This window comes from Tiliqua scincoides, chromosome 12, assembly GCF_035046505.1.
Source record: "Tiliqua scincoides isolate rTilSci1 chromosome 12, rTilSci1.hap2, whole genome shotgun sequence".
Classification (NCBI taxonomy): domain Eukaryota; kingdom Metazoa; phylum Chordata; class Lepidosauria; order Squamata; family Scincidae; genus Tiliqua; species Tiliqua scincoides.
This window is the reverse complement of record NC_089832.1, coordinates 11,765,074-11,789,781: the sequence shown is the minus strand read 5'-3', so window position 1 is coordinate 11,789,781 and position 24,708 is coordinate 11,765,074. Positions and strand designations below refer to the sequence as shown.

The window sequence follows — 24,708 nt, the reverse complement described above, 5'->3', positions numbered from 1 at the left end:
CAGGCAAACTAGCATAGTCCATTTTAGAAACTTAGCATCACCACCTTTAGGAGGTGATAAGAGCCCCATTAGGCTAATCCAAGCACTCCATTCAGGAGCCTGCAGAGTAGATTACGCCCATCAGCAGCCTTTTGTCTTCCTGAGCTTTTGTAAGCTCACCTGGGAAGACCAGCCCCCCTTTCAATCAGCAAGGAGGAGGAGCCAGCTAGGAGTATAAAGCTAGGGCCTGCCATCGCGTGAGCCTCTCTGCAGACAAGCGTGGCCTCTGGGAACCCAAGTGCCTCTGGGAACTAAGTGCCAGGTAAGGCACCGCGAGTTTAGCCTCAGTGAGAGTTGAGCAGCAGGGCGAGGCGGCCAGGGCCCCAGACACCGCCCTTCTCTTCCCTTGAGAAGAGGGCTGCTAACCAGTGAAGGGTTTTTTTATAGTACCCCTAAATAAAAACAACAAAAAAGCTATGCAGTCAGACAGCCAGCAGCAGGGTGGGGGCTATCCAGTGTTCTGCATTGAGTGCCATATGTATGATTATTTGCCACTGGGGCATAAGTCATGGGTGTGTCCTTGTTGCAAGGAGCTCCAGGGTCTCAGGGCGCGTCCGCTCCCTTAAAGCCTTGGTGGGCGACCTGGAGAAGCAGAGGCAGGCAGAGAATGAATGTGGGGAGACTTCCGGGGACAATCAGGCTTCGTCCCAACCTCCGGCGTGCAGCTCCTCAGCTGCCCGGGTGGGAAGTCTCGGGGCTGGTGGACGTTATCCTGGACAGGAGGAAAACAATTCCCTGGGGGGGACCCCTTCTCCAGGGGACGGGCCCATATTTGAACGCACTCAGGATACTCCTCGGTGGGAGGGGGGTCGGGGGCTTCTTGTAGTGGGGGATTTGATTATTAGAAACATAGAGGGGGGGTTGCGACAGAAGTGAGGACCGCATGGTGACTTGCCTGCCTGCTGCAAAGGCTGCGGACATCACTTCTCGTCTAGACAGGCTGGTAGACAGTGCTGGGGAAGAGGTAGCGGTTGTGGTGCATGACGGCACCAACGACATGGGCAAGTGTAGCTGGGAGGTCCTGGAGGTCAAATTTAGGCTTTTAGGCAAGAAGCTGAAAGCCAGGACCTCAAAGGTAGTGTTCTCGGAAGTGCTACCTGTTCCACGCGCCTGGAGACCGGATTTCGTGAAGTGCTAAATGACCTTGGCTTAGAGCAGAGGGCAGGTGACCCACCAGAGGGCAGGTGACTCTGGATTTAATATTGTGCGGTACACAGAACCTGGTTAGAGATGTAAATAGAAGTCTTGCCCTAATGAGGAGAATAAAAAGGAACATAAACTGTGGCAAAAGAAATGTAAGAAGGTGATATGGGAGGCCAAGCGAGACTATGAGGAACGCATGGCCAGCAACATTAAGGGGAATAATAAAAGCTTCTTCAAATATGTTAGAAGCAGGAAACCCGCCAGAGAAGCGGTTGGCCCTCTGGATGCTGAGGGAGGGAAAGGGGAGATAAAAGGAGACTTAGAGATGGCAGAGAAATTAAATGAGTTCTTTGCATCTGTCTTCAGGGCAGAAGACCTCGGGCGGATACTGCTGCCTGAACGGCCCCTCCCAACCAAGGAGTTAAGTCAGATAGAGGTTAAAAGAGAAGAAGTTTCAGACCTCATTGATAAATTAAAGATCAATAAGTCCTGATGGCATCCACCCAAGGGTTATTAAGGAATTGAAGAATGAAGTTGCAGACCTCTTGACTAAGATATGCAACTTGTCCCTCAAAACGGCCACGGTGCCAGAAGATTGGAGGATAGCAAATGTCACGCCTATCTTTAAAAAGGGAAAGAGGGGGGGACCCGGGAAACTATAGGCCGGTCAGCCTAACATCTATACCAGGTAAGATGGTGGAATGCCTCATCAAAGATAGGATCTCACAACACACTGATGAACAGGCCTTGCTGAGAGAGAATCAGCATGGCTTCTGAAAGGGTAAGTCTTGCCTCACTAACCTTATAAAATTCTTTGAAAAGGTCAACAGGCATGTGGATGCGGGAGAACCCGTGGACATTATATATCTGGACTTTCAGAAGGCATTTGACACGGTTCCTCACCAAAGGCTACTGAAAAAACTCCACAGTCAGGGAATTAGAGGACAGGTCCTCTCATGGATTGAGAACTGGTTGAAGGCCAGGAAACAGAGAGTGGGTGTCAACGGGCAATTTTCACAATGGAGAGAAGTGAAAAGCGGTGTGCCCCAAGGATCTGTCCTGGGACCGGTGCTTTTCAACCTCTTCATAAATGACCTGGAGACAGGGTTGAGCAGTGAGGTTGCAAAGTTTACGGACGACACCAAACTTTTCCGAGTGGTGAAGACCAGAAGTGATTGTGAGGAGCTCCAGAAGGATCTCTCCAGACTGGCAGAATGGGAAACAAAATGGCAGATGCGCTTCAATGTCAGTAAGTGTTAAGTCATGCACATTGGGGCAAAAAATCAAAACTTCACGTATAGGCTGATGGGTTCTGAGCTGTCTGTGACAGATCAGGAGAGAGAACTTGGGGTGGTGGTGGATAGGTTGATGAAAGTGTCGAGCCAATGTGCGGCGGCAGTGAAGAAGGCCAATTCTATGCTTGGGATCATTAGGAAAGGTATTGAGAACAAAATGGCTAATATTATAATGCTGTTGTACAAATCTATGGTAAGGCCACACCTGGAGTATTGTGTCCAGTTCTGGTCGCTGCATCTCAAAAAAGACATAGTGGAAATGGAAAAGTTGCAAAAGAGAGCGACTAAGATGATTACGGGGCTGGGGCACCTTCCTTATGAGGAAAGGCTACGGCGTTTGGGCCTCTTCAGCCTAGAAAAGAGGCGCCTGAGGGGGGACATGATTGAGACATACAAAATTATGCAGGGGATGGACAGAGTGGATAGGGAGATGCTCTTTACACTCTCACATAACACCAGAACCAAGGGACATCCACTAAAATTGAGTGTTGGGAGAGTTAGAACAGACAAAGGAAAGTATTTCTTTACTCAGCGTGTGGTTGGTCTGTGGAACTCCTTGCCACAGGATGTGGTGATGGCGACTGGCCTGGACGCCTTTAAAAGGGATTGGACAAGTTTCTGGAGGAAAAATCCATTATGGGTTACAAGCCATGATGTGTATGTACAACCTCCTGATTTTAGAAATGGGCTATGTCAGAATGCCAGATGCAAGGGAGGGCACCAGGATGAGGTCTCTTGTTATCTGGTGTGCTCCCTGGGGCATTTGGTGGGCTGCTGTGAGATACAGGAAGCTGGACTAGATGGGCCTAGGCCTGATCCAGTGGGGCTGTTCTTATGTTATCTTTCATTCCATACATCTAATTCTGATTATATAGCCTCTAAAGTCTGAAAAGGTAGGTATGTTCTGACAATGTTTATATTAAATAAAACCTACTCATCCTAATTCAAGATACTAAGATGAAAGGAAGAATCCAACAGAGCTAAGCATTACAGAAAAGCTAAGACAGAAACTGTTTGACCAACAACCCAGTAGGAGCAAGTGACACAACATTATAAGTTGATCAGTTGCTGCAGATTTGTTTGGGGACAGGAAGGATGAGAGGAGTCACTGCTGTAACCTATTTGCCAATAAAGAGGTAGGGGCTGTGTAAGGGGCTTTGCCCCAAGACCTCTATCAACTGGTGCTGGCACTGGAGGAAAACATTTACAATACAAATGACCTCTCATTTAATTGTGCTATTTCCTGTGCATACCCATAACTAAGGGTATGACTTGGGGCAATGACTCAGGGCATGAGTCATTTGCTGCTATGGCTATCTTCACAAACTCAGCGCATTTTGAAAACTACTCAACAAAACACTGACAACCAGGGGAACTGTTATCCAATTGCAGAATACAAAGCAAAACTTGGGAAATAATTAGTTACAGTACATCATGGTAGGACAAGATTTAAAAAAAAAAACAAAGTGGAGAAGAGCACATGCATAGAAGCACTTGTGCATTGCTCGGATGGGATTTCAGTTCAACAAACAGTGGAGCAGCTAGCCACGAGCAGATGTTAGAAATAACAGTGTCTATGGGATGCAATTATCGCTGCAACCAGAGGATGACGTCTCACTTCGGTATTTGGGTGCTGATTGACATTTACTCCATTCACCTAATGCAGCCTCCCACCAACAAATAAAGATGCTCTCATGGAATGTGGCAGGTTGGCGTTCCAAGTGTCAGTATTTAGACCTTCCCTTATTGTTTAGAGCCCAGGATGTGGTGTTCCTGCAAGAGACTTGGATGGTTGCACCAATATGGTTTGGGGACTTTAATGTCATCTCATTACCAGCATCCAAGCTTTCTAACAAGGGGGGTCCCTCAGAAGGTTTGGTGCTCCTAACAGCCCCTCACATATAACAGTATGTATGTTTGATGGTCCTTGTAAAATATTAGTCACCAAAATAGTAGCATCACAGCATGTCTTATTATTGGCAAATGTGGACATTCCACCTTTGAAAGTTAAGGATGATAGAGTGCTCCAGTGGAGTTACTTAAGTCAGTCTCTCACATGTATCATCATCATCAATATTTATGTACTGCTTTTCAACAAGAGCAGTTCACAGAGTGGTTTACAAAGTAAATTAAATCAATAAATTGCATCATAAGCATGTCACCTGGGATAGGGGATTTCTGGCATCCAGGATAAAGAGACCTCTGCCTCATACCTCAGATATGAAGACTTAAGTTTTAGCAAAATGGCTCACAGCACTAAGGAGCATATGCCTGTGTCACTATTCGATGGGCACTTCTAAAATGTTGTTTTAAAATATATATCCCACTTTCCCATCCCAGTTATAAGATGTTTACAATGGAATCAAAATATAAGACATCAACATCAACTTATCCAGTTCATCCTTTGTGTTGCATTAATTAATAAATAATTACTAAATTCACAAAAAGGAAAAGAAATTTCAAGTGGTGGATGGGTGAACATCTGTACATGCGTGTGTGAGCATGTGGAGGAAGGAGGGTGGAAAGCTTGAAACCTTTAAGGTTGCATTTTTACAGCTAATTTTATACTTTTGCTTTTAAAGTATCCAATTTTGACATACAGCTTTATACAGGAATAATAATTTAAGAGACAAATTGTGTTGTGCTAAAAGTGAGAGCATTGCTTTTTGGAATATTGTGTAACAATTCTATCTTTTACCCCATATATCTGCAGTTCTCAAATTTGAAGGGAGTTTGAGGACTGCAGTAAGTCCTGGGCAAGGGAGGGGGGAGGCAGCGGGGGCAGAGGGAAGGCAGTGACACGATCCCCAGGATCGCGTCACTAAGGGGGCTGCAGGGACTAGCATGTACTCACCAGTCCCTGCAGCAGCCTTCCTGGGTTGCAGGGAGCCCTGTGCAAGCATTTGCAGGGCTCCTCTAAGCTTAAAAAGTGAAAGTGAGTGATCACACCCCACCTCCGCAAAACGGGAAGTGGAGTACGACTGCTCCACTTTCATTTTTTAAGCCCGGGGAGCCCTGCAGAAGGTCGTGCAGCTGCAGGGACTGGTGAGTATATGCCAGTCCCTGCAGCCTCCTTAGCGACAGGATCCTGGGGATTGCATCACAGCCTCCTCCCTGCCCCCGCCCCTTAAGGGGAAAGAGGCCATGTCTTTTAGTGGGGAGCCACACACACCCTTATTTCACACTCTTAACTATCTCAGAGGACAATCTAAATATCAAATTCTAACTGGAGGTCATTCCACAGAGGAAGTGGAAACAAGGAAGGCAGACCTTCAAGGAATGAGATGGCTCCTTCACTGGACTTCCACTTTTACTTAAACTATCACAGATGCAACAAGAATCTCAATCTCTTCTCTTTGCCAGGATCTATATCCAGAACACTTGAGCAGTATTAGCACACCTACATTTGAAAAAAAGCTTTCAGTAATGTAGTAATAAGCCACAGAACATAAATTATATGATGGATTTCATAAATATATGAAAAAGCTGCCAGTTTCATTCTCTAATTTTAAAAAAATGTTGCAAGTCGTAAGTCTATAATCCCTCGATGATAAATGTGTCCACCGGCATTCCCTTTAGTACAGTCCTTTCAGCTTTTTAGATTTACCTTGTTAAGGATAAATGAATGCACTCTAAACAATGAGTTTGGGGGGGGGGGAAGAAGAGAAGGTAGGCAATTAGAACAGCAATTTCATTTATAAGGATTTGGTGACTGAAGATAAAGTTAGTTCTATAATGGCACATCATCAAAATCAAGTATAGATGTACTAAGCTGTTTATGTTCTGTTTGTTGTTATAATAAACTCCCTTGCAGAAATCTCAACACAGAACAAGATTCAATCTCTTGCTTGAAGATCAACAAACCAGAACAGGAGGAATTTATGAGTACATTTATGAATACAGGTTTCATTCCAGAACACTCCACGGTTAAGCAAAACAATGGATATCAGGGAACGCCCCCCCCCCAGACCTTCTGAGATCAGCAAAGGCCATGCACATCAGCCCATGGCCTCTGCTGGGCTCAGAATGACACTTAAAGCGAGAAAAAAAATGCTACTTTATTTTTTTTTTTAAAACCACAAGTGACGTTTTTAATGCCTCATAAGGGGCTTCCCTGGGCCTTCTAATGCTTTACAAGACATTAAAAAGGACACTTTGGGTTTTTTTTGGGGGGTGAGACAGAAGTCACTTTTTTTGCTCTAAGCATTTTTATGATGTTCAGGAAATTCTGGGGTTTTCCAATGAGGAGATCACTAATAGTGCACAAACTTTCTGAAGTTTGGGAAAAGACACAACTGCCTCTGCAACACATAGTCACAGGGAGGAACTAGTTATGTTTAGGGTGCACCATCCATTCATGGTGAAGCCCAAGAGGATGGGTCAGTGCATTACATGGCCCCTAGAACATCTTCCCAGAATTCTATAACCCAGCGTTTCTCAAACTGTGGGTTGGAACCCACTAGGTGGATTGTGAGCCAATTTCAGGTGTGTCCCCATTCATTTCAATATTTTACTATTAAGATATTAGACTTAATGCTACCCTGGAATGTGACTGCATTTGGTGAAATGTTACACATCTATACTTTTATCAGGCTACTCTGTATATGGTTTTAACAATGATAGTAAATGGGACTTGGGTAGGATTGCAGCCTAGGATTGTTAAAAGTTTTCCTGTTTGATGATGCCCCTTCTAGTTATGACATCACTTCTGGTGGGTCCTGACAGATTCTCATTCTAAAAGGTGGACCCTAGTGCTAAACGTTTGAGAACACTGCTATAACCTAGACAGGACTCCTTTGGCAGACATACAAAAGTTCCTTGGATGACACACTGATATTATGATTATTACTTTTTTTTAAAGGGGGTTCCCTAGAAATTTGAAAATTGCTAAAAACGGTTCAGCTACTATAACGTGCTTGTACACTTTGCACAGAAGCTAGCATTAAGGTTGTCCCTCCATTATCCGACACGTACAAGAGATTGCCAGAGAAAATATCTGGGAGAAATAAACTTTGAAAATCTCAGATGTAGAAAGAGATGAAAATACACAGTGCTATGACAAAAATACGCAGAAAACATTTATGCAGATATATGGAGAAATATGAAGAAAATATGCATGCACATACATGCAGAAACAAGAACTGTGCAGAATATAAATATCAAGTGATATCTGGGGTTCAATTATTATTTAGATAAGAAAATAAATAATTCATACACTTAAACTATTTTGTAAAAAGAATACTGACAATGTCAACAATAGCAAAAATGTATGACATGATTTTCTTTCCCTATACTTCTTCTAGTCAGTTTTTATTTTATTTTCACAGGTTGAAAATTGTCAAAGTAGGCTATTTTATTTTTCATTACTAGAGAATCTAAGACAGAGGCAAACAGGAAGTTAGCATACCCACTAATTACCCTCATTGTTCAAAGTTATTCCTGCAGTACCCTTGGAGGATCCAATGAAGGCCCCCTATGTGGTTTATTAACAACTACAGAGGCGTACTGTGAATATTATTATACTTCTTCCCCCACCCCCCCGCCCCCCCAAAAAAGGTGCCATGCATTATTTGATGCTGATTTCCAGTCCTTAGATAATTAATTTCTCCCATAGTCAATACAGGATATGCAAGGTCAAAATGGAACCCTATATGCATCATACAAGTATAAATGCAGTACTCTTTTGAATGATTTTGCCTTTGGGAAGAACACCTGGGAGCAAGGGGGAAGGATTATAGATTGCTTTGAGGATATCGCTTCTATATATTTTGATACTCATTCTAAATAGTTCAAACCCTTTTAGCAAAACATTGGCTGGAAAAGTCCAGGCATAGAAATTCCTTGCATACAAATACTTTATATATTAGCACATTTGAATTTCACAAATACTGACAGCTAAGATTGCCTAGGGCTGAAGAAGAAACAACACTGCAGCCCTCTAGCCATGATCTAACTCAGCCATTTTCAACCACTGTGCTGTGGCACACTAGCGTGCCGTGAGTGGTCCACAGGTGTGCCACAGGAATTCGGAGGAAGATCATTCACTAGTAGGGCCAATGGGAATGTGGGCCCCCCACTGGCAGCATGGTGTGCCTTGTCAAGTGTCAAACACCTAATGGTGTGCCTTGACAATTGTCGTGCCTTGTCAGTGTGCCACGAGATGAAAAAGGTTGAAAGCAGCTGATCTAACTTGTTCTTTAAAAAAATATCTGCAGGCTCTAGATAAAGCTTACCATGATTAGCTAACATCACATACCCGCTCCACCAAAGGATGTGGAAACTTGCAGGTGAAAGGGAGGGAGTATATGAGCCCCACAGCACACTGATCTTATAAAGATGATTAGATTACATCTGTGCACAAGGCTATTGTTTTAACTATGACCTTCTGATGGATGAACTGAACAGCTGCAGCTCTAAACGGAAAACTGGTGAATTGCCCACCATCACCACCAAATGCATGCATAACTGCTGCAGCCAGCAAGAGTGAATCAGCGAAATTAAGCATCAGTTGCAGAAGCACTCAAGCATTTAGCCCAAGGATACGGTAAGCCCTCACACATGGCTGCTAATGTATTTTTGCTTTCACATCAACATCCCTTCATTCAGTAGCATAGCTAAATAAATATTAACTGTCCAAAGAATCAGCACGAATGCTTCCCTGTCTATATCAAAACGACTGCTCTTCTTTGCCAGCTTCAATGGCAGCCTCCTTTCTTTAAGCAAAATTAAAGTTCCCTGCTCTCAGCCAAGGGTTGTTTAAAATTGTTGCCACACTCTGCGATATGACATTCAGAAAGATTATGCATTTTTAAGGATTTGCAATCAACATAGAGACATTAGCTTTTGTCGCCAGCACTAGATAGGTTTAATATAGGTTTTCTGGCTGTATTTCTATATGGGCTGCCAAACACAGCACTTCCCAGAGCTCCATGACCAGGAATATCTCCAGTCAGATTTGCACAGAGAAGTAGCATTGTGGTGGCTGCTTTCAGTGCAACTCATGCAGAGAGTAAACAGCGGTTGGCTACAACAGACTAAGGGTGCAATCCTAACCCCTTATGTCAGTGCTTTCCAGCACTGGCATAGCAGTGCCAATGGGATATGTGCTGCATCCTTCAGCCGGGTGTCATTCAAGGAGGCCTCCTCAAAGTAAGGTAATGTTTGTTCCCTTACCTCAGAGCTGCATTGCCCTTATGTCAGTGCTGGAAAGCACTGACATAAGGGGTTAGGATTGCGCCCTAACTGTTTTAACTAAATCAACCCTCCTCTCCCTCTGTATAACAATACTATCTTTGATACTGTAATACAGTCAGGTGTGGGGGGGAATGGATATATTTAGTGGATTTAAGCCTTTTCTGCCCAACGCTGCATATACGCGACAGGGATCAGGGGCTGCGCACAAATAAGTTAAACAAAACAGACATTTTAATTTTCAGCAAATTGCATTCAAAGGCTCTTTTGAAACATCAACTTGAGCCCAGACTCTACCTGAAATGGCTAAAAGGTAAAATCAAAATACAACTGGCCATCCATTCAGGCACTGGAAAAGGTTTCCACTGCAACAGCAACAAGCAGTCATCAATTACTCCTGCCTACAGGCAAGGACACCACAATTGGAACTACATATGCATTCCCATTCTCTGCCACCATTTAAATCATTTTATTTATTGAAGGGATGTACATCATGCCTTTCAGATCTAAAACCCTCCTCCCAATCAGCAGCTCTCAACACAAAATTTAACAATGTATCAAATATAAAAGGCACACAACACAATAACGTTTAAAAATAACCCCCCAAAAGCCACAACACATGGAAACACAGACAAATCAGAAACAAAAAGTGTAACCCTAGATGTATCAGCAACCTCCTGTTGGGATTTGTGTCTTAAGAGATAATTCTTACAGCCATATATAAGTAGCACATTTAAATTTCATTTGACATTTTGAGTTTTAATTGACCTTATTATACAATGCATTTGATTATCAGAATTGTGAATATACAACACAACCACGGTCTTGCAATGCCATAATTGTGCTGCGTTCCCTTTCTCTCTTTCTTATTTCTAAACAAAATACGAAAATACAATACAAGTATTTTCTTGCTCGTACAAGTGGAGCTTCTTTATCTGTGGACTGGGCACGCACGGATCTACCCTACCGCAAATGCCAAACCCCTGAACCGACCCCCCTCGCAGACCTCCCAGATGCGACAGGAACCTCGTTCCAGTTTTATGCATGACTGCTAACTTCAGGTTTTACAAGAAGTCATTCGAAAACAGCTCCAGGGACCATTTTGAGCCTCTGATAGGCTGTGTGAGGTGGTACGCAGCCTCTCCAAGGTTCAGGACGGTTCTGGATGCGACCAGAGCAAGGCTCCAATTGCATTTGCAGCAAAGGTGAGCTCAGGAAACTGGATTTTGTTACCCGCAGTTTTCAGTACTCGCAGGGAAACAGAAACCCCTGTAGTCCTTAAAGGAAGAATAAGTCTTTATCTCATTTCTCAAAATAACAAGCACAGAAGTCCACAGAACCCAGCATTCGCAAAATCTGCTGGCGTCACCTTATGTATTTACAGCGGAAGTGGGATAAAGACTAAAATGAGATCCACATATTGACAGATTGAAATATTTATTAGGTATCTGTTTCAGCAGTTCTACCCTGCCTTTCAACTTCACAACTCCAAACTTAAAATGCTAATATTAAAGTACAATTAAAAACACAAGAAAACCAAAATACGGATAAATTCACTTGTATATTCAATGGCAAGTATCTCCCTGTTTAAATTTATGATTTTCCACTAAAAAGTGTCCTCATTTTTCAGCTGAAGCCTTTATATTTGATGTTGCAAAAAGTTATCTCTTCTTTTACTCTTTTAAAATAATTATGACTACAGGACAGCATTTTCCTGTAGATTTTTTTTATTTTCTTGAAAGTTGGGCAAACCCTCCAGAATTTGGCAGAACACCAAGTCTTTACTGTACTGGACAGAAGAGCATTGACTGACAGGGATAAAATTAGTGCCAGAACTTAGGAAGTCGCTAAATGGAGATTAAGGTTAACTCTCTTATCTGTTTAGAAATGATTTGTTCTCTCTATTCCAAAGTTATCAGTGTACATAAGCAAGCATAGTTAAACTGCCAAAGAAATAAGATCGCCACCAGAACACTATTGATTTATCATTTGTTATTTCAATATTAATCAACCACAGAAATGGGTTGTAATTATTTTTAAACTCACTATAGAGAAAAACTAAATTGAGGCCAGATAAAATTATAGTGCCTAAAAAAGGAAATGGAATCCGTTATCATGAAGGCAATCATACAAACTGGCATTTTTTCCTCCCCCCCCCCCCAATGTTATCTCTCTTCTGAAATATTTTAGGGCAGAGCATTGTGGTCTCAGAACTACAGCCATTGTTTCACCTGAATCTATGGTTGCCAATCATCCAGGACTGGCTTGAAGATTTCAGACATGAGAAGTAAGTTTCCAGGTGATTACGGAAAGCAATTCTGGAAATGTTTAACAGGGTCTCCCTGGTTTCATCAAACCAGGGAGACTACATCACATGTGTGTAAAGGGGGAAATCCCTCCAGAAATAGCTCCAGCTGGCAATCCTATCTGGATCTCAAACAAATAAACTTTTGCCTCCAAGCAGGCCCCAAAGACCTTGAGCAAATCAGCCATAAGGGCTAATAAATTTGCTCAAAAGTTGAACACAAGCACTATTGATCTAGAGAACTGTTAATCATATTATTGCCTGCAGTAAAAGCCCGAAATTGCTGTTATCTCCCAGCAACACCTTAGGTTTCTAGAATTGCAGGTGAGTCATGACTTATGCCTATATTTGCATATGCAATAATGACCCATCAAACCATGCAACTCAACAGGGCATCAGGAAACCTGATTTTTTTTTTCTTTTTGGCACCTGTCTGAAGACTACAAAACTGGACAAGGAATGAGCCATGATACACTGTTGGTACAGTACACTGTAGACCCACAAATTGTGAAGACCTCTTAAACATCTCCAACAGAAAGTATTTTGAGGTACAGCCTGAAGGAAGAAGAAGTCGTAGTATTTTGGCAGAAAAATTCAGTGTTGACATCAAATTATTAAGGGTTCTGCATTGGGTCACCTATGTCCATTGAATTCCAAGACTCTCAGTTTTGCAAGTGGTGGCAAGCAGCAGCTGATGGCTCTTCCCACCCACCTGATCAGCAAATGGATATTCTCCTCCCCTGAATGTAAGCCAGTTTTCAACAGTTTCCAGAGAGGGAAAAAACGACACTTTTTTTTTTTTTTTAAGGCTGGAATTTGATGACTGAGCTAAAATTATGTCTTAACATAACATTTGATTTTCTTTTTAATGATATTGCCCTATATCTTCAAGAAAGTGAAGAATCCCAATAGAAAGACAGAACGCTGTTGGAACTCGGTGAATTTCTGTCGTTGTTTTTAAATACTAAATAATCATTTTAAAAATTGGGAATACAAAGTTTGGAAACAAGACCTCTGTGCCTACTTCCCCAAGCTCCAAAGTTAACACAATGTGCATTATGAACCAACTTAAACCAGGTTAATCCATGCTTGATTCATCTACATGTCTGGCTATACAAAAGATTTGAATGGTAACTATTTTCATAACATGTAATTTCAAACGGATGTCTTAATCCGCTCATTCCTCCCCCCCAAAAAAAGGTTTTACTGCTTAAACATGTGAAGTGACTAAAATTAATCATGTTCTCTTTGTGTTTTATAATGTAACTAACTGAATTGGGAGAGGGGATATGAGAATTACTAACCACCATCCCACCTTGACTGTACAATTTTATGTTCATTATATTACAAACTGAGCAAAAAGATTTTCACGAGAAGCATATTTCATTTGGATTTAAGCAACATAATTATTAATCATTCTGTTGGTGCCACACAGGAAGACAGTGTTTTCTATTTCCACTGAACTAATCGTGTTCAACAAAACTCAAGCTCAAATCCTCAAGTGAAGGATAGAGACTCATTTCAACACAAGTCAGGGCCAAAGCACTCATCACTGCTGCTGTTTCCCGCCCCCCCCCCCCCACACGTATATAAACTATCTAATTGAGTAAGAAGTATTCACACATTAGCTGGGACTCAACAGGCATCTGACATAGCAGTGTTTACTATTCTTTAAAGACATTTTGGAATTAGGGAGACTCAGAGGTTCTGAGTACCTTTGCATGTTATGCTATTCACTTAAGTAAGCCATCTGTGAAAGAAGAAAACAGCACTAGGTAACAGCATATAGGTAACTCCACATATAGTATTATTTTCAGAATAACACTCGCCACAAGTCACTACTGTACTGCTCACTAAGAAGCAATGTTCAAGGTCTACTTTGCAACACAAATCCACTTCAGCCTATATCCAAAGTGGCACCAAAAGGCACATCATAATACCACTATTTAGCCTTACCTTGCAAAGAAAGCTAATATTGAAGCCCAGCGACTGAGCATTTCTTGAGCCTGAATTCATGTAGTTTCCAATCAGCAGAAAGAACTCCAACAGCTTGCTAAAGCTTTCGCTCTTTTTCAGTTCCTCACAGGCTATTGTTACAGCCATGATGCCAGGCCTGATGTTGTTTACATGCTCATCAAACGTTAGCTTGAAAAGGATGCCATTGAGTCGAGGTCGCAACATTTTCACTGAACTCATCTGAAAAGTAAACAAAGAGTTAGAAGGGAACAATGCAGGGATACCTTTCAGGCAATGCCAGCAGAACCACTGTAATACTTTTCTTTTCCTTACATTAATATATTTTATATTCACCCTGTGAGATTTATATTTACCCTGTGAGATGCATTAAATGGGGAGCAACAAGTCCAAAGTCACTCAAGTCCCAATCCTATTAAACTCTCCAGCACTGATGCAGACATGCCAACAAGGCACTTGCTGCATCCTGTGGTCAGGGAGCAGTCACTGAGGCTTTCTCAAACTAAGGGAATATTTGTTACCTTATCATTACAGCTATATCAACAAATTAAAGTTGGATAGGATTAGGCCCTCAATGAGCTTCATGACCGAGTATGAATTAAACCCCGATCTCCTTCATCCAAGTCAGACACACATGACTACATCAGCTTCCAGTAAGTATTTAGAAAAATCCATGTAGGAATTGTTTTTCCCCACAATGCTGTAGTATTCATCTTTTCAACAGTTAGAATCCAAAGAAACACACAATTAGTTCTGGACAGTCAAGTGGACTTTGGGTATGAATTTCTCAGAGTAGCTTCTCATGGCACATGCTAAATTGCTTTTCCAACCCGTAAGATTCTCAAAAACAGTATGAGATATAGTGGAGGGTCTGCCTTTGAGATAGAGGGATAAATACCACCAGGAACACTTAGCACATAAGAGGAGACCTACTGGATCAAGCCTAGGGCCCATCTAATCCAGTTTCCTGTATCCCACAGTGGCCTACCAGATGCCTCAGGGAGCACACAAGACCACAAAATACTTGCATCTCGTTTCCATTCTCCTGCATCTGGCATTCTATTTAACCTTGCACCCCCTAACCAGACTGCACTTGGGTTTTAACTTGGGCCACTTTATTAAACAGAAGTGACCAATTTTTAATGCACGAAACCTGAATACACCTTACTTCACTTGCAAGTCTGGGGTAGGCAAAAAAAAAACTGCCATCCATAACCAATTTAGATGACAGAAAAAAAAATTCCTACCCGGCCATCAGGAAGAGCAACCAGCTAATCTCAGACTGTACATATCCATCATGGCTTGTAACCTGTGATGGAGTTTTCCTCCAGAAATCTGTACAATTCCCTTTTAAAGGCACCTAGGCCAGGTGCCATCACCACATCCTGTGGCAAGGAATTCCACTGACTAATTACACGCTGAGTAAAGAAACATTTTCTTTTGTCTGTCCTAACTCTTCCAACACTCAATTTTAGCAGATGTCCCCTGGTTCTGGCGTTATGTGAGAGGGAAAAGAGCATCCCTTCATCCACTCTATCCAACCCCTGCATAATTTTGTATGTCTCAATCATGTCCTCCCTTTTTTTTCTAGATTGAAGAGCCGCAAACGCTGTAGCCTTTCCTCATAAGGGAGGCGCCCTAGTCACTGGCTACATTCATTTTGGTCCCTCTTCTTCTGCATCTTTTCTAGTTCTACTATGTCCTTTTTAAGATGTGATGACCAGAACTGAACATAATATTTACTACATTAGATCCTGATTATTATGATGTGTGTGTGTGTGTGTGTGTGTGTGTGTGTGTGTGTGTGTGTGTGTGTGTGTGTGTGTGTGTGTGTGTGTGTGTGTGTGTGTGTGTGTGTGTGTGTTGGTAAACTATTCCCTAAGAAATATATCAGTCTGTACAACTTAAGATGCATCAAACTTGATAGTTTTTTATACATATAAGTTGCAATCCTAAACACGCTTTCCTGGGAGTAAGCCCCTTTGAAAGTCATGGGACTTCTGAGTAGACAGGCATAGGATTGGGCTGATATTTTACAAAACAGGTACTTCACAGGGGCTTCACTGCTCACCTTGCTGTAAGTGAGGGTGCAAGTACCAGGAATCTGAACCAGCATAAGCAATCAGGGTAGGGGGATAACCGGAGAAATCACATCTGTCTGTTATTTTGTTGTTGCTTGAATTTTAACATTCTTCGACAATCTTTGCTTCGCCCTCCCCTTATTTCCTTTTATTAGTTTCAGTGCCTTGGTAGGTTTTTTACCCTTACATTTTTCTCCCCATTGTTTCGATAATTTTATAGCTTTTTGATACAACCCCCTTGTATTTTTACTATTTTATCAGTCTGATTTCAACTCACTCTCAAAGGGAGCACAATCCACCACTCTTTGATTGTAAGGTGGCCTCCCAAATGTTGGTGATCCCTATTAATCTGGGAGGGCAGCACTCCTATCTGGGCTCTCAAGTTTTCAGTGTTGGTATATTCCTTGGTATAGGTCCCTTGCCCTAGTTCAGTGGTTCTCAAACGTTTTAGCTCAGGACCCACTTTTTAGAATGATAATCTGTCTGATCCACCAGAGGTGTTGTCATTAACATAGAAGCAATGTCATGACCAGAAGTGACATCATCAAGCAGGAAACATTTTTAACAATCCTAGGCTGCAATTCTATCCACACTTGCCCAGGAGTAAGCCCCAGTGGCCATCATTGTTAAAAGCATATACATTGTAGCCTGTTAAAAGTACAGATCTCCCCAAATACAATCACACACCATGTTGGCATCAAGTCTAATATACTAAAAATAAAATATTAAAATGAATGGGGACCCACCTGATATTGGGCCGCGACTCACCCAGTGTGTCCTGACCCACAGTTTGAGAGATAGTGCCCTAGTTCATTCCCAGTCGACCAAGTTAAAAGGGAGCAGTGGGAAGCACAGATATGGATGCTACTCACTAACCGCTTGGTACTATGCCCATTTTGCCCTCAGTCTTCCCTTTATATAGGATACTGGATTAGTCGCAGATGCCGTTAGCTTCCAGTTCCTAATTCAATTTTTCTGTTCATTTTCCATGGAAAATCCACATGCTGAAACACTCAAAGAAGAAGGGAGGTTCCACGTTACAATGGCTACAGCTTAGTAAATGTTGGATGCCATTGTTCATAAATACAATCTATGAGAGTCTATAGGACTGTAATCACCAATTACTGAACTGAATTCTAAAGTTTGAGATGAATGTTTTTCACCATGTGGTACTCTTTTAAAGAAGGAATCATAGAAAGCAGATAACTAGAACAAACAAGACTCTTGTTATCAGGATCATGGGAGGAAGCGTTTGTAATTACTGCTAGTTTAACAAAGGCCCTTTTGTCTTTGGGAGCAAGAAAAAAAACAACAGATTTTAAACTTCACCATATATTATTTAAGGCAGCCACCCACACAGCCAGGCAGGGACTGGTAGGAGTGCAATAGTTACTGGGTAAACACAAAACAGCAGTACAAGCAGATAAAATTATTAAACGCTTCTAGGCTCACAATAACATTACAGCCAGACTAAACCATATAAGCACCTAAAACCATTTGATTGAAACCGGTGACAGTTGTCAGATGTGATCCCTTGCTGAATTTCAGATGACTTACATTTTATTTTATGATTCATTGCGTAAAGTGCTCTGGGACACTGACCATGATTGCATATTATACAAGGGTTTATTTGTATTATGAGGTCACTGTCCATCAAAATGCTACCAAGGGAATTTCACTCTTTCGATTTGATCCTTCAGTATATTAAAAAGTGGGGTGATGACAGCTTTTGAGAGTTGCTGCGAGTGCCTTATTTCCCTATGGAGCTTTTGGTAGATTTATGCGTTTGCTACTTATGAGATTTCTAAACAGTGTTCCTTCCACGCCTCTTGCCACCCAAAAGACTCAAGCGTGCCTCAAACAGATGGTGGATTCAGACAATTCATTTTCTCCCTCAGGAATTTATTTTCTCACTTAACTTGTGGAGAGCATTATGTTAAATTAGGTTGCCTACATGTGTTCCCTGGGAAGCTGCCTTACACCTAATTGGACCATTTGTCCATGCAGCCTGATATGGTCTACACTACTGGCAACAGCTCTTCAAGGTTTCAAGTAGGCATGTTCCATGGTTTCAAATTCATGGTTCCAAGGTTTCAAGTAGGCATGGAACCTCCAAGGATTCCAATCCTTGAAATACCAAGGATTGAACCTGTGACTTTCTGTATTCTCTGTATGCTTCCTTACCACCAAAGCGACAGTCCATTCCTGATGTTGAATAGTGCTCACAATCCATATATGAAAATCTAACTCTTGTCTAAGAGTTCTGTGTAATTCAAAAGGCTGCTTCCAACATTTTGCACAGGAGCAGATCAATGCTTTTCTCACTTGTGAGATCAATGCTTTTCCCACTTGGGCTATGGTACCAATAACACTCCAAACCTAGAAAGCAGGCAGCAGGTCAAGAATATGCTTAGTTCCTCAGTAAATTATTTTTACAATCCTGCTCAATTGGATATCTGTAAGACTTTGTTTTTGAACATTTTCCTGCTGTAATTCAGTATTACACATTGGGAATATTCTCTTCTTTCTCTGTTAAAGAATATTTGCACCTTGTTGGTTTTGGCTGCTATCTTCTATATCAACCAAGAACTGCAACAGTGAAATCTACAAGGCTCTGAGATAGATCATTCCCCCCATTTGATAACATCTGCATGCTTCTGGGCTAGCGGTATCAGTGGTAGCATTATAAAAATTGCCTCTCCACATGTACTGAAGTTGTCTTGACATTGGTGTTTCATTCAGAGCTTCATGGAAAGAATGATGGGGGAATAAAGCCTAAACCAAGAAGGTTTAGCATGACTTCATATTATTGTACAAGCACCAACATAATGTATCTATTATTAGAGGCACTAAAGGTAACTGCAGTCATCCAATTAAATATGAATAAGACAATGATCATAACTATGATTATAAGAGCTGAATGAAAACCATCAGATGATGCTTTTCTCTATCACTAAACTACACATACCTTAAATTAGACCAGGGGTCTCCAAAATGAACACCAAGCTGGAGACCGCTGTGCCCCATGAACAGTCTCCCCAGCGTGACCAGAGTTTACTGTTCCGCTGGGGAGGCTTCTATTGTCACCGCCAATTGCCCCAATATTCACTCTGCTCCACTGCATCCATCAGGAAATCCTGAAGCAGAGCCTGCTGGGACAGCAGAACACGGAAGCAGTGGGGTGGAGCAATCATGGGGGTGATCAGCAGTGACAATGGAAGCCTCCCCCACGTGAACAGTAAGCTCCATTCAAGCATGGGAAGGATTAGTAAGGGCACCAGATCTGGCCCGTGGACCAGAGTCTGGTGAGTCCTGCACCAGACCACCAGAAATAGTGTTCTAAGACCAACAAGTCAAAGTTTTGGTGTGTTTTATGCCTGTGATTTATGAGAATTAACTGAGGGCCCAATCCTATCCAATTTTCCAGTGCCAATGGGGCATGCACTGCATCCTGTGGTGGGGAGGCAGTCACAGAGGCCTCCTCAAGATATAGGAACACTTGTTCCCTTACCTCAGAGTTGTGTTGCAGTTGCACCGGTGCTAGAAAGTTGAATAGGATTGGGCCATGAGACAGCTAACAGCCTAATCCTATTCAACTTTCCAACTTCAGTGTAGCCACACTGCAGCCCCATGGTAAGGGAACACAAGTTCCTATACCTCGAGGAGTCCCAAGTGACTGCCCCTACACCACAGGATGCAGCACCATAGGATGCACACCACACTGGCACAACTGTACCAGCACTGGGAAACTGGATAGGATTGGGCCCCAAGAGAGCTACTTCACTTTGATCCATCCTTATTAAATTTAATTTATCTTACGATAGATGGGGAACTTCATTTGTTCCTAGGTCTTCAGGCAAACTTTCTGGTGCAAGGGTCACACAGCAGTGCAAAGATTTTACCAAGGGCCATAAAGCATGCTCATTGCCATAATTACCTTATAACTCATTTAGTTATAACTATATGTTCTTATCATTCTATTTTTAAAATTAACTTATGCACAGTAACCTCCCACCCAAAAAAGGAGCATCCACCCAGTTCTACTTCCAGTTGTAAATCACAGAAAGAGTTCTGTTTTTAAAAGTTTTAAATTAATCCATCATCAGGAACACACATGCACATGCACATGCACTCATGCCTCTCCTCCAGTTACAAATCAGTGTGTTAAAATTAATTGATTAAAATTAAATGAATCTTCCTCCCATCCCACCCATGCAAACAATTTACTCCAGTTTGCACTGGAAGTTGTAAGTCAAGTTGACTTACCATATGGGGTGTCACCATATCACCATATGGGATGATAAGAGGAGCGGGAGACAATAAGAGGAATGAGAGACTGAGGCTCTGTGCAGTGGCATAACTAATGTATCTGGCACCCGGGGGGACAAAAATTTACCCCCTGTGACAGAAAAGCGAATATTGCTGATCAGGTAATATCTGAACAAGGAAAGTTTCTGCTTGTAGCCATGTTGCTAGGCCCGAGTACAAGGCCCCAGCTGTAACCAACTTCTAATTAGTGCATACCAGGTCTGAGAGAACTGTGTAGGAGACTACTTCGCAAGGCCCTCAGATATCATAGCAAGCTACTAAGTGGGCTCCAAGGCCAACTTTATTAACAACAAGGTACAGCTGTGAACTTCTCAGGTTGGGAGGGAGGATTCCACCATGAGTAAGGAGTCTTGCGGCATGTTCACCCCTAGAATGTTCAACTGGAACCGAGTTCAGATTGGTAGATGGGTTAGGAGACCTATAAAGGTGAAGGGAAAGAGCTTTCCTTTTTTCTAGCTTTGTCTCTGGCTAAGGGGGCCTGAGCTTTGACCATTCTGACAAGATGGACCCGCCTTGACTGCAGCAGGGATGGGTTAGACTGGACTTTGGAAATATAAGACTTTGGTGAGTGATAGGAGTTATCTCCTTATTGTTTTATTAATGCTGAGTATTGTATTGATATGCTCTATCCTGGGTTTAAGCTGAGTCAGTGGGGCTCAGGATGGAGCATGGTTCAGGGGAGGGTTCCCCAAATTGGCCTGGTTAACAGGATTGAAGGCTCTTACGGTTAAAGAGCAATTGGTAACTGAAACTGGAGAGGCCTGAGGAGTGTTAAGTGGCTGGATGGGTTTACAGCCACTTGATTACTCCTAAGGGCAATAAACGAATTATTTATTATATTATATATTATAAACGGACCCTCAAGGGGAGAGTTGTCTTGGATGTCATACCCCCCCCCCAAGTGTTTAACATCTCCTGGAGCATGGGAGGTAGTCTGGGGTGTGCAGAGGCTGCATGTGGTCTCCCCACGCCTCAGAACTCCTCCCAGATACACCTCCGAGTGCCTGCCTGCCTTTGGATCTGCCAACGGGGGTGGGAGTTGGCACCCTCTCAGGGTGTGATACTTGAGGAAATAGAACTTCTGACACCCCTTAGCTACACCACTGTCTCTGTGATCAACTCACTCTGCCTGCCTAACTAACACGGTGACAGGCGGGTTAGCGACTGAAGTGGACCACATGGAGTGCTACGGCAAAAAGCTTCTAGGCACATAAGCCTGCCTGCCCGCCCACCCACCTGCTGCCGCCTCCAACCACCTGCATGCACACAAGTACTGCCTGTTTCTGTGCTTCACCAAGGAAGACCAGGTTGGAGCCAAGAAGGTCAGACTGGGGCTCTCATGCGTCCAATCTAGACTGCGGTTCTTCCTTTGCCCACCTCTGTTGTAGGATATAACTCCCCAAACTGTACTTAATGTGAATATATAATTCATCTTAATACTTCATCTAAATTAAAATGTGATGCTCCAATTTTCATGCACAAATAAGAATATTAAGCTAATTAGTCTGTTATAATAAGTAACCTAATTACAAAGTGTGACTTTTCTAAATGAATTTTAAACATCTAATTCTGACCTTTATTAGGCTTGATGGGTATATTGATTATCCAATTAAAACCTATATTAATAATTAACTTACCTAATTTGTATATGCAAATAGGTATACACTTTCTGAAAAGAAAAAAATTCAAATTGACGGAGCCTTTCAATCATCCTATACTTGCTTCTTCACCTGTTCATCTTAATAGAAGTATCCAGATTATTATAAACAAGGGTCCTTTTAGTTAGGTTATTTTCTATAACTACTACCTGAAAGGAGGGAGGCAGAAATATCCATAAACTGCCAGTTTTAAGTAGACTCTAAAGTCTACAGCATCAAGAGTCTGTATGCAGAATTGAATACTTTCTGTACACGGTTATATAAAACAACAAGACACTTTATGGTAATATGGAAAAATACACACCCATGGATGTAGTTAAGACCACACACATCTATTTTAACACACAGGAGTGCTTTAGGAAATGGCCCATGTTTTAGTCTGTGATTAGTCTGTGAAACTCCTTCCCACAGGATGTGGTGACGGCATCTGACCTAGATGCCTTTAAAAGGAGATTGGACAGATTTCTGGAGGAAAAGTTCAGCACAGGTCACAAGCCATGATGAGTATGTGCAAACTCCTGATTTTAGAAGCAGACTACCTAAGAATGCCAGATGCAAGGGACGGCACCAGGATGCAGGTCTCTTGTGGTCTTGTGTGCTCCCTGAGACAACTGGTGGGCCACTGTGAGATACAGGAAGTTGGACTAGATGGGCCTTTGGCCTGAGCCAGGGGGGCTCTTCTTATGTTCTAAAGTTTCCAGTACAACAAACAAGGCATGTGAGATCTTCCCAATGGACTCCATACAAATCTCTTCATTCTACACTCATTTATATCCCATTCTATTCCAGGGTCTCAAAGTAGCTTACAGCTCACAGTTCATTCTCCCTTTATGTTATCAGCCCTGCCCCCTCAAGGGTTCCACAATCTAAAAATGATAACAGCTTGGAGGAATAAAAGGCAATCCTATTCAAGTGTGGGGCCAATGGAACACGTGCTCTGCCTGCATGAGCTGTCACAAAGGCACAATAAAGTACTTTGCAACAGCATTAGTAGCCGACACGCTGGTGGGAATGACAGAGCCTTTCTGTGCATGCTGGCGGCCATTGGGATGCCCACCAGATCAGGTAATTCCAGTTCAGGGGGAGGGCAGGAAGGGGGGGTGGAATGGGGAAAAGATCAGGTGGGGGGAACAGGCCTAGAGGGAACAGAATCGGTGACACTGGTATGCACTATATCCTGGGTCAGAATTGTTAGACATTATTTCCCAGGACAAAAATAGGAGAACAGCAGGATAAACCGAGATCATTCTTCCTTAAAAGAGCTCAAAATCAGTCATGCTAAGATTAGTTTCTTATTTAGGTTTTCTTTTTCTTTTCTTTTTTTAAATGGGAGGGAATAATCCTGAAAAGCTTATCAACCAGGAATACATTTTTAAAGTTTGGGTATAATCATGCAGACATCTCTCTATACGCAGACAGAAAAGGGTGAAAATAGCTTTGGATGGGAAGATTCAGTGTTTCCTGAAAAGGAGCATTAGAATGAAATGTAACACAATGCAAACAGATTATATTCAACCACAAAAACAGAGAATGGATGCTGAAAACTGCCTCAGGCAAAGCATTTAGTTCACAAGTGTGTGCTTTTTTTGCTGGTCTGTTTATTTGAACACTGAAGTCTGCACTTGGTGGTCAACAGCCAGGTAAATCTTTATTCACTCCAGCAGCAAATACTTCTGATTTGTGAAAGAATAAATAAAAGAATACACAATTTACCCAACTTGTTTGAACAATAGATACATTCATACAAATGTGTGATAAAAGCACACAAAGCACCTATCTCAAAACTCAGAGCACATATTCTTATGAATCTTAGGTTGACTTGAACCTGGTAAGACTCACCCAGAATTAGTAATTATTCAGCTGACTGAACTGGACTGTTGTTTCAAACCACTTAAGATATAATTCCAGACAACCTGCAACTTTATCTACTCTTCCAGGCTGTAGCATAGGGGTCAAAGAACAACCTATTAAGGATCTGAGAAATACGCTCAGGGCACCTGAACTTCACAACAGTGGAACACCTTGGGAATCTTAAAAGAGACCTAATGGAAGCTTAAAAGATATCTGTGTGAAGATATGGCTTCTTCATTTCAAGTAGGTATTCACACGACTTTGATGAAGCCCTAAAGGAAGGTAAACAACCCTGAAGAAAAAAAAACAGGCTTCCCCAGAAACAGCAGCAAAGTGCTTGAGCACAATAACTATGAACTGAAAGCAGACCTGCTAATATAGAAGAACAGCCCTCACTGAGTGAGTGATTTGTCATAGCTTAAGATTTTTCTTGTCCTGTTGCTCATAGTTCTAAACGGGCAGTATCAGGGCCATAATGATAACAACAGCTGACAACTGCAGTTAGAGAAATACACTACAAGAAGAGAGTCAAATCCCACTTTTATCTTTTTTTTTTTTTAAGTGTCACGGTTCTATTCCAGTACTTTCTCCAAGGAACCTAGAAAAGGATACAGTGGCCAAGTGCCTGCACTTCATGCAGTAGGTACAATCCCTGGCATTTTTTAAACAGAATAAGACCCTTGACTGAACTCATAGAAAACTGATGAAAGTCAGTGTAGATCAGCCATTTTCAACCACTGTGTCGTGGCACACACTGCTGTGCCATGAATGGTCTGCAGGTGTGTCTCAGGAGTTTGGGGGAGGGTCATTTGTTAATAGGGCCACTGTGGGATGCAAGCCCC

At 42.2% G+C, this 24,708-nt stretch overlaps 1 protein-coding gene across 3 annotated transcripts in view; it reads right to left on the bottom strand.

Moving 5' to 3' along the window:
* The window catches only part of DIAPH2 (diaphanous related formin 2), a 402,614-nt gene that overhangs the window by 222,721 nt on the left and 155,185 nt on the right, over positions 1-24,708 (bottom strand). For all 3 annotated transcript variants that reach the window (XM_066640285.1, XM_066640286.1, XM_066640287.1), the window contains one exon: positions 13,930-14,169. In XM_066640285.1, coding sequence (XP_066496382.1) covers positions 13,930-14,169 — 240 coding nt within the window. The remainder of the gene's footprint in view (positions 1-13,929; positions 14,170-24,708) is intronic.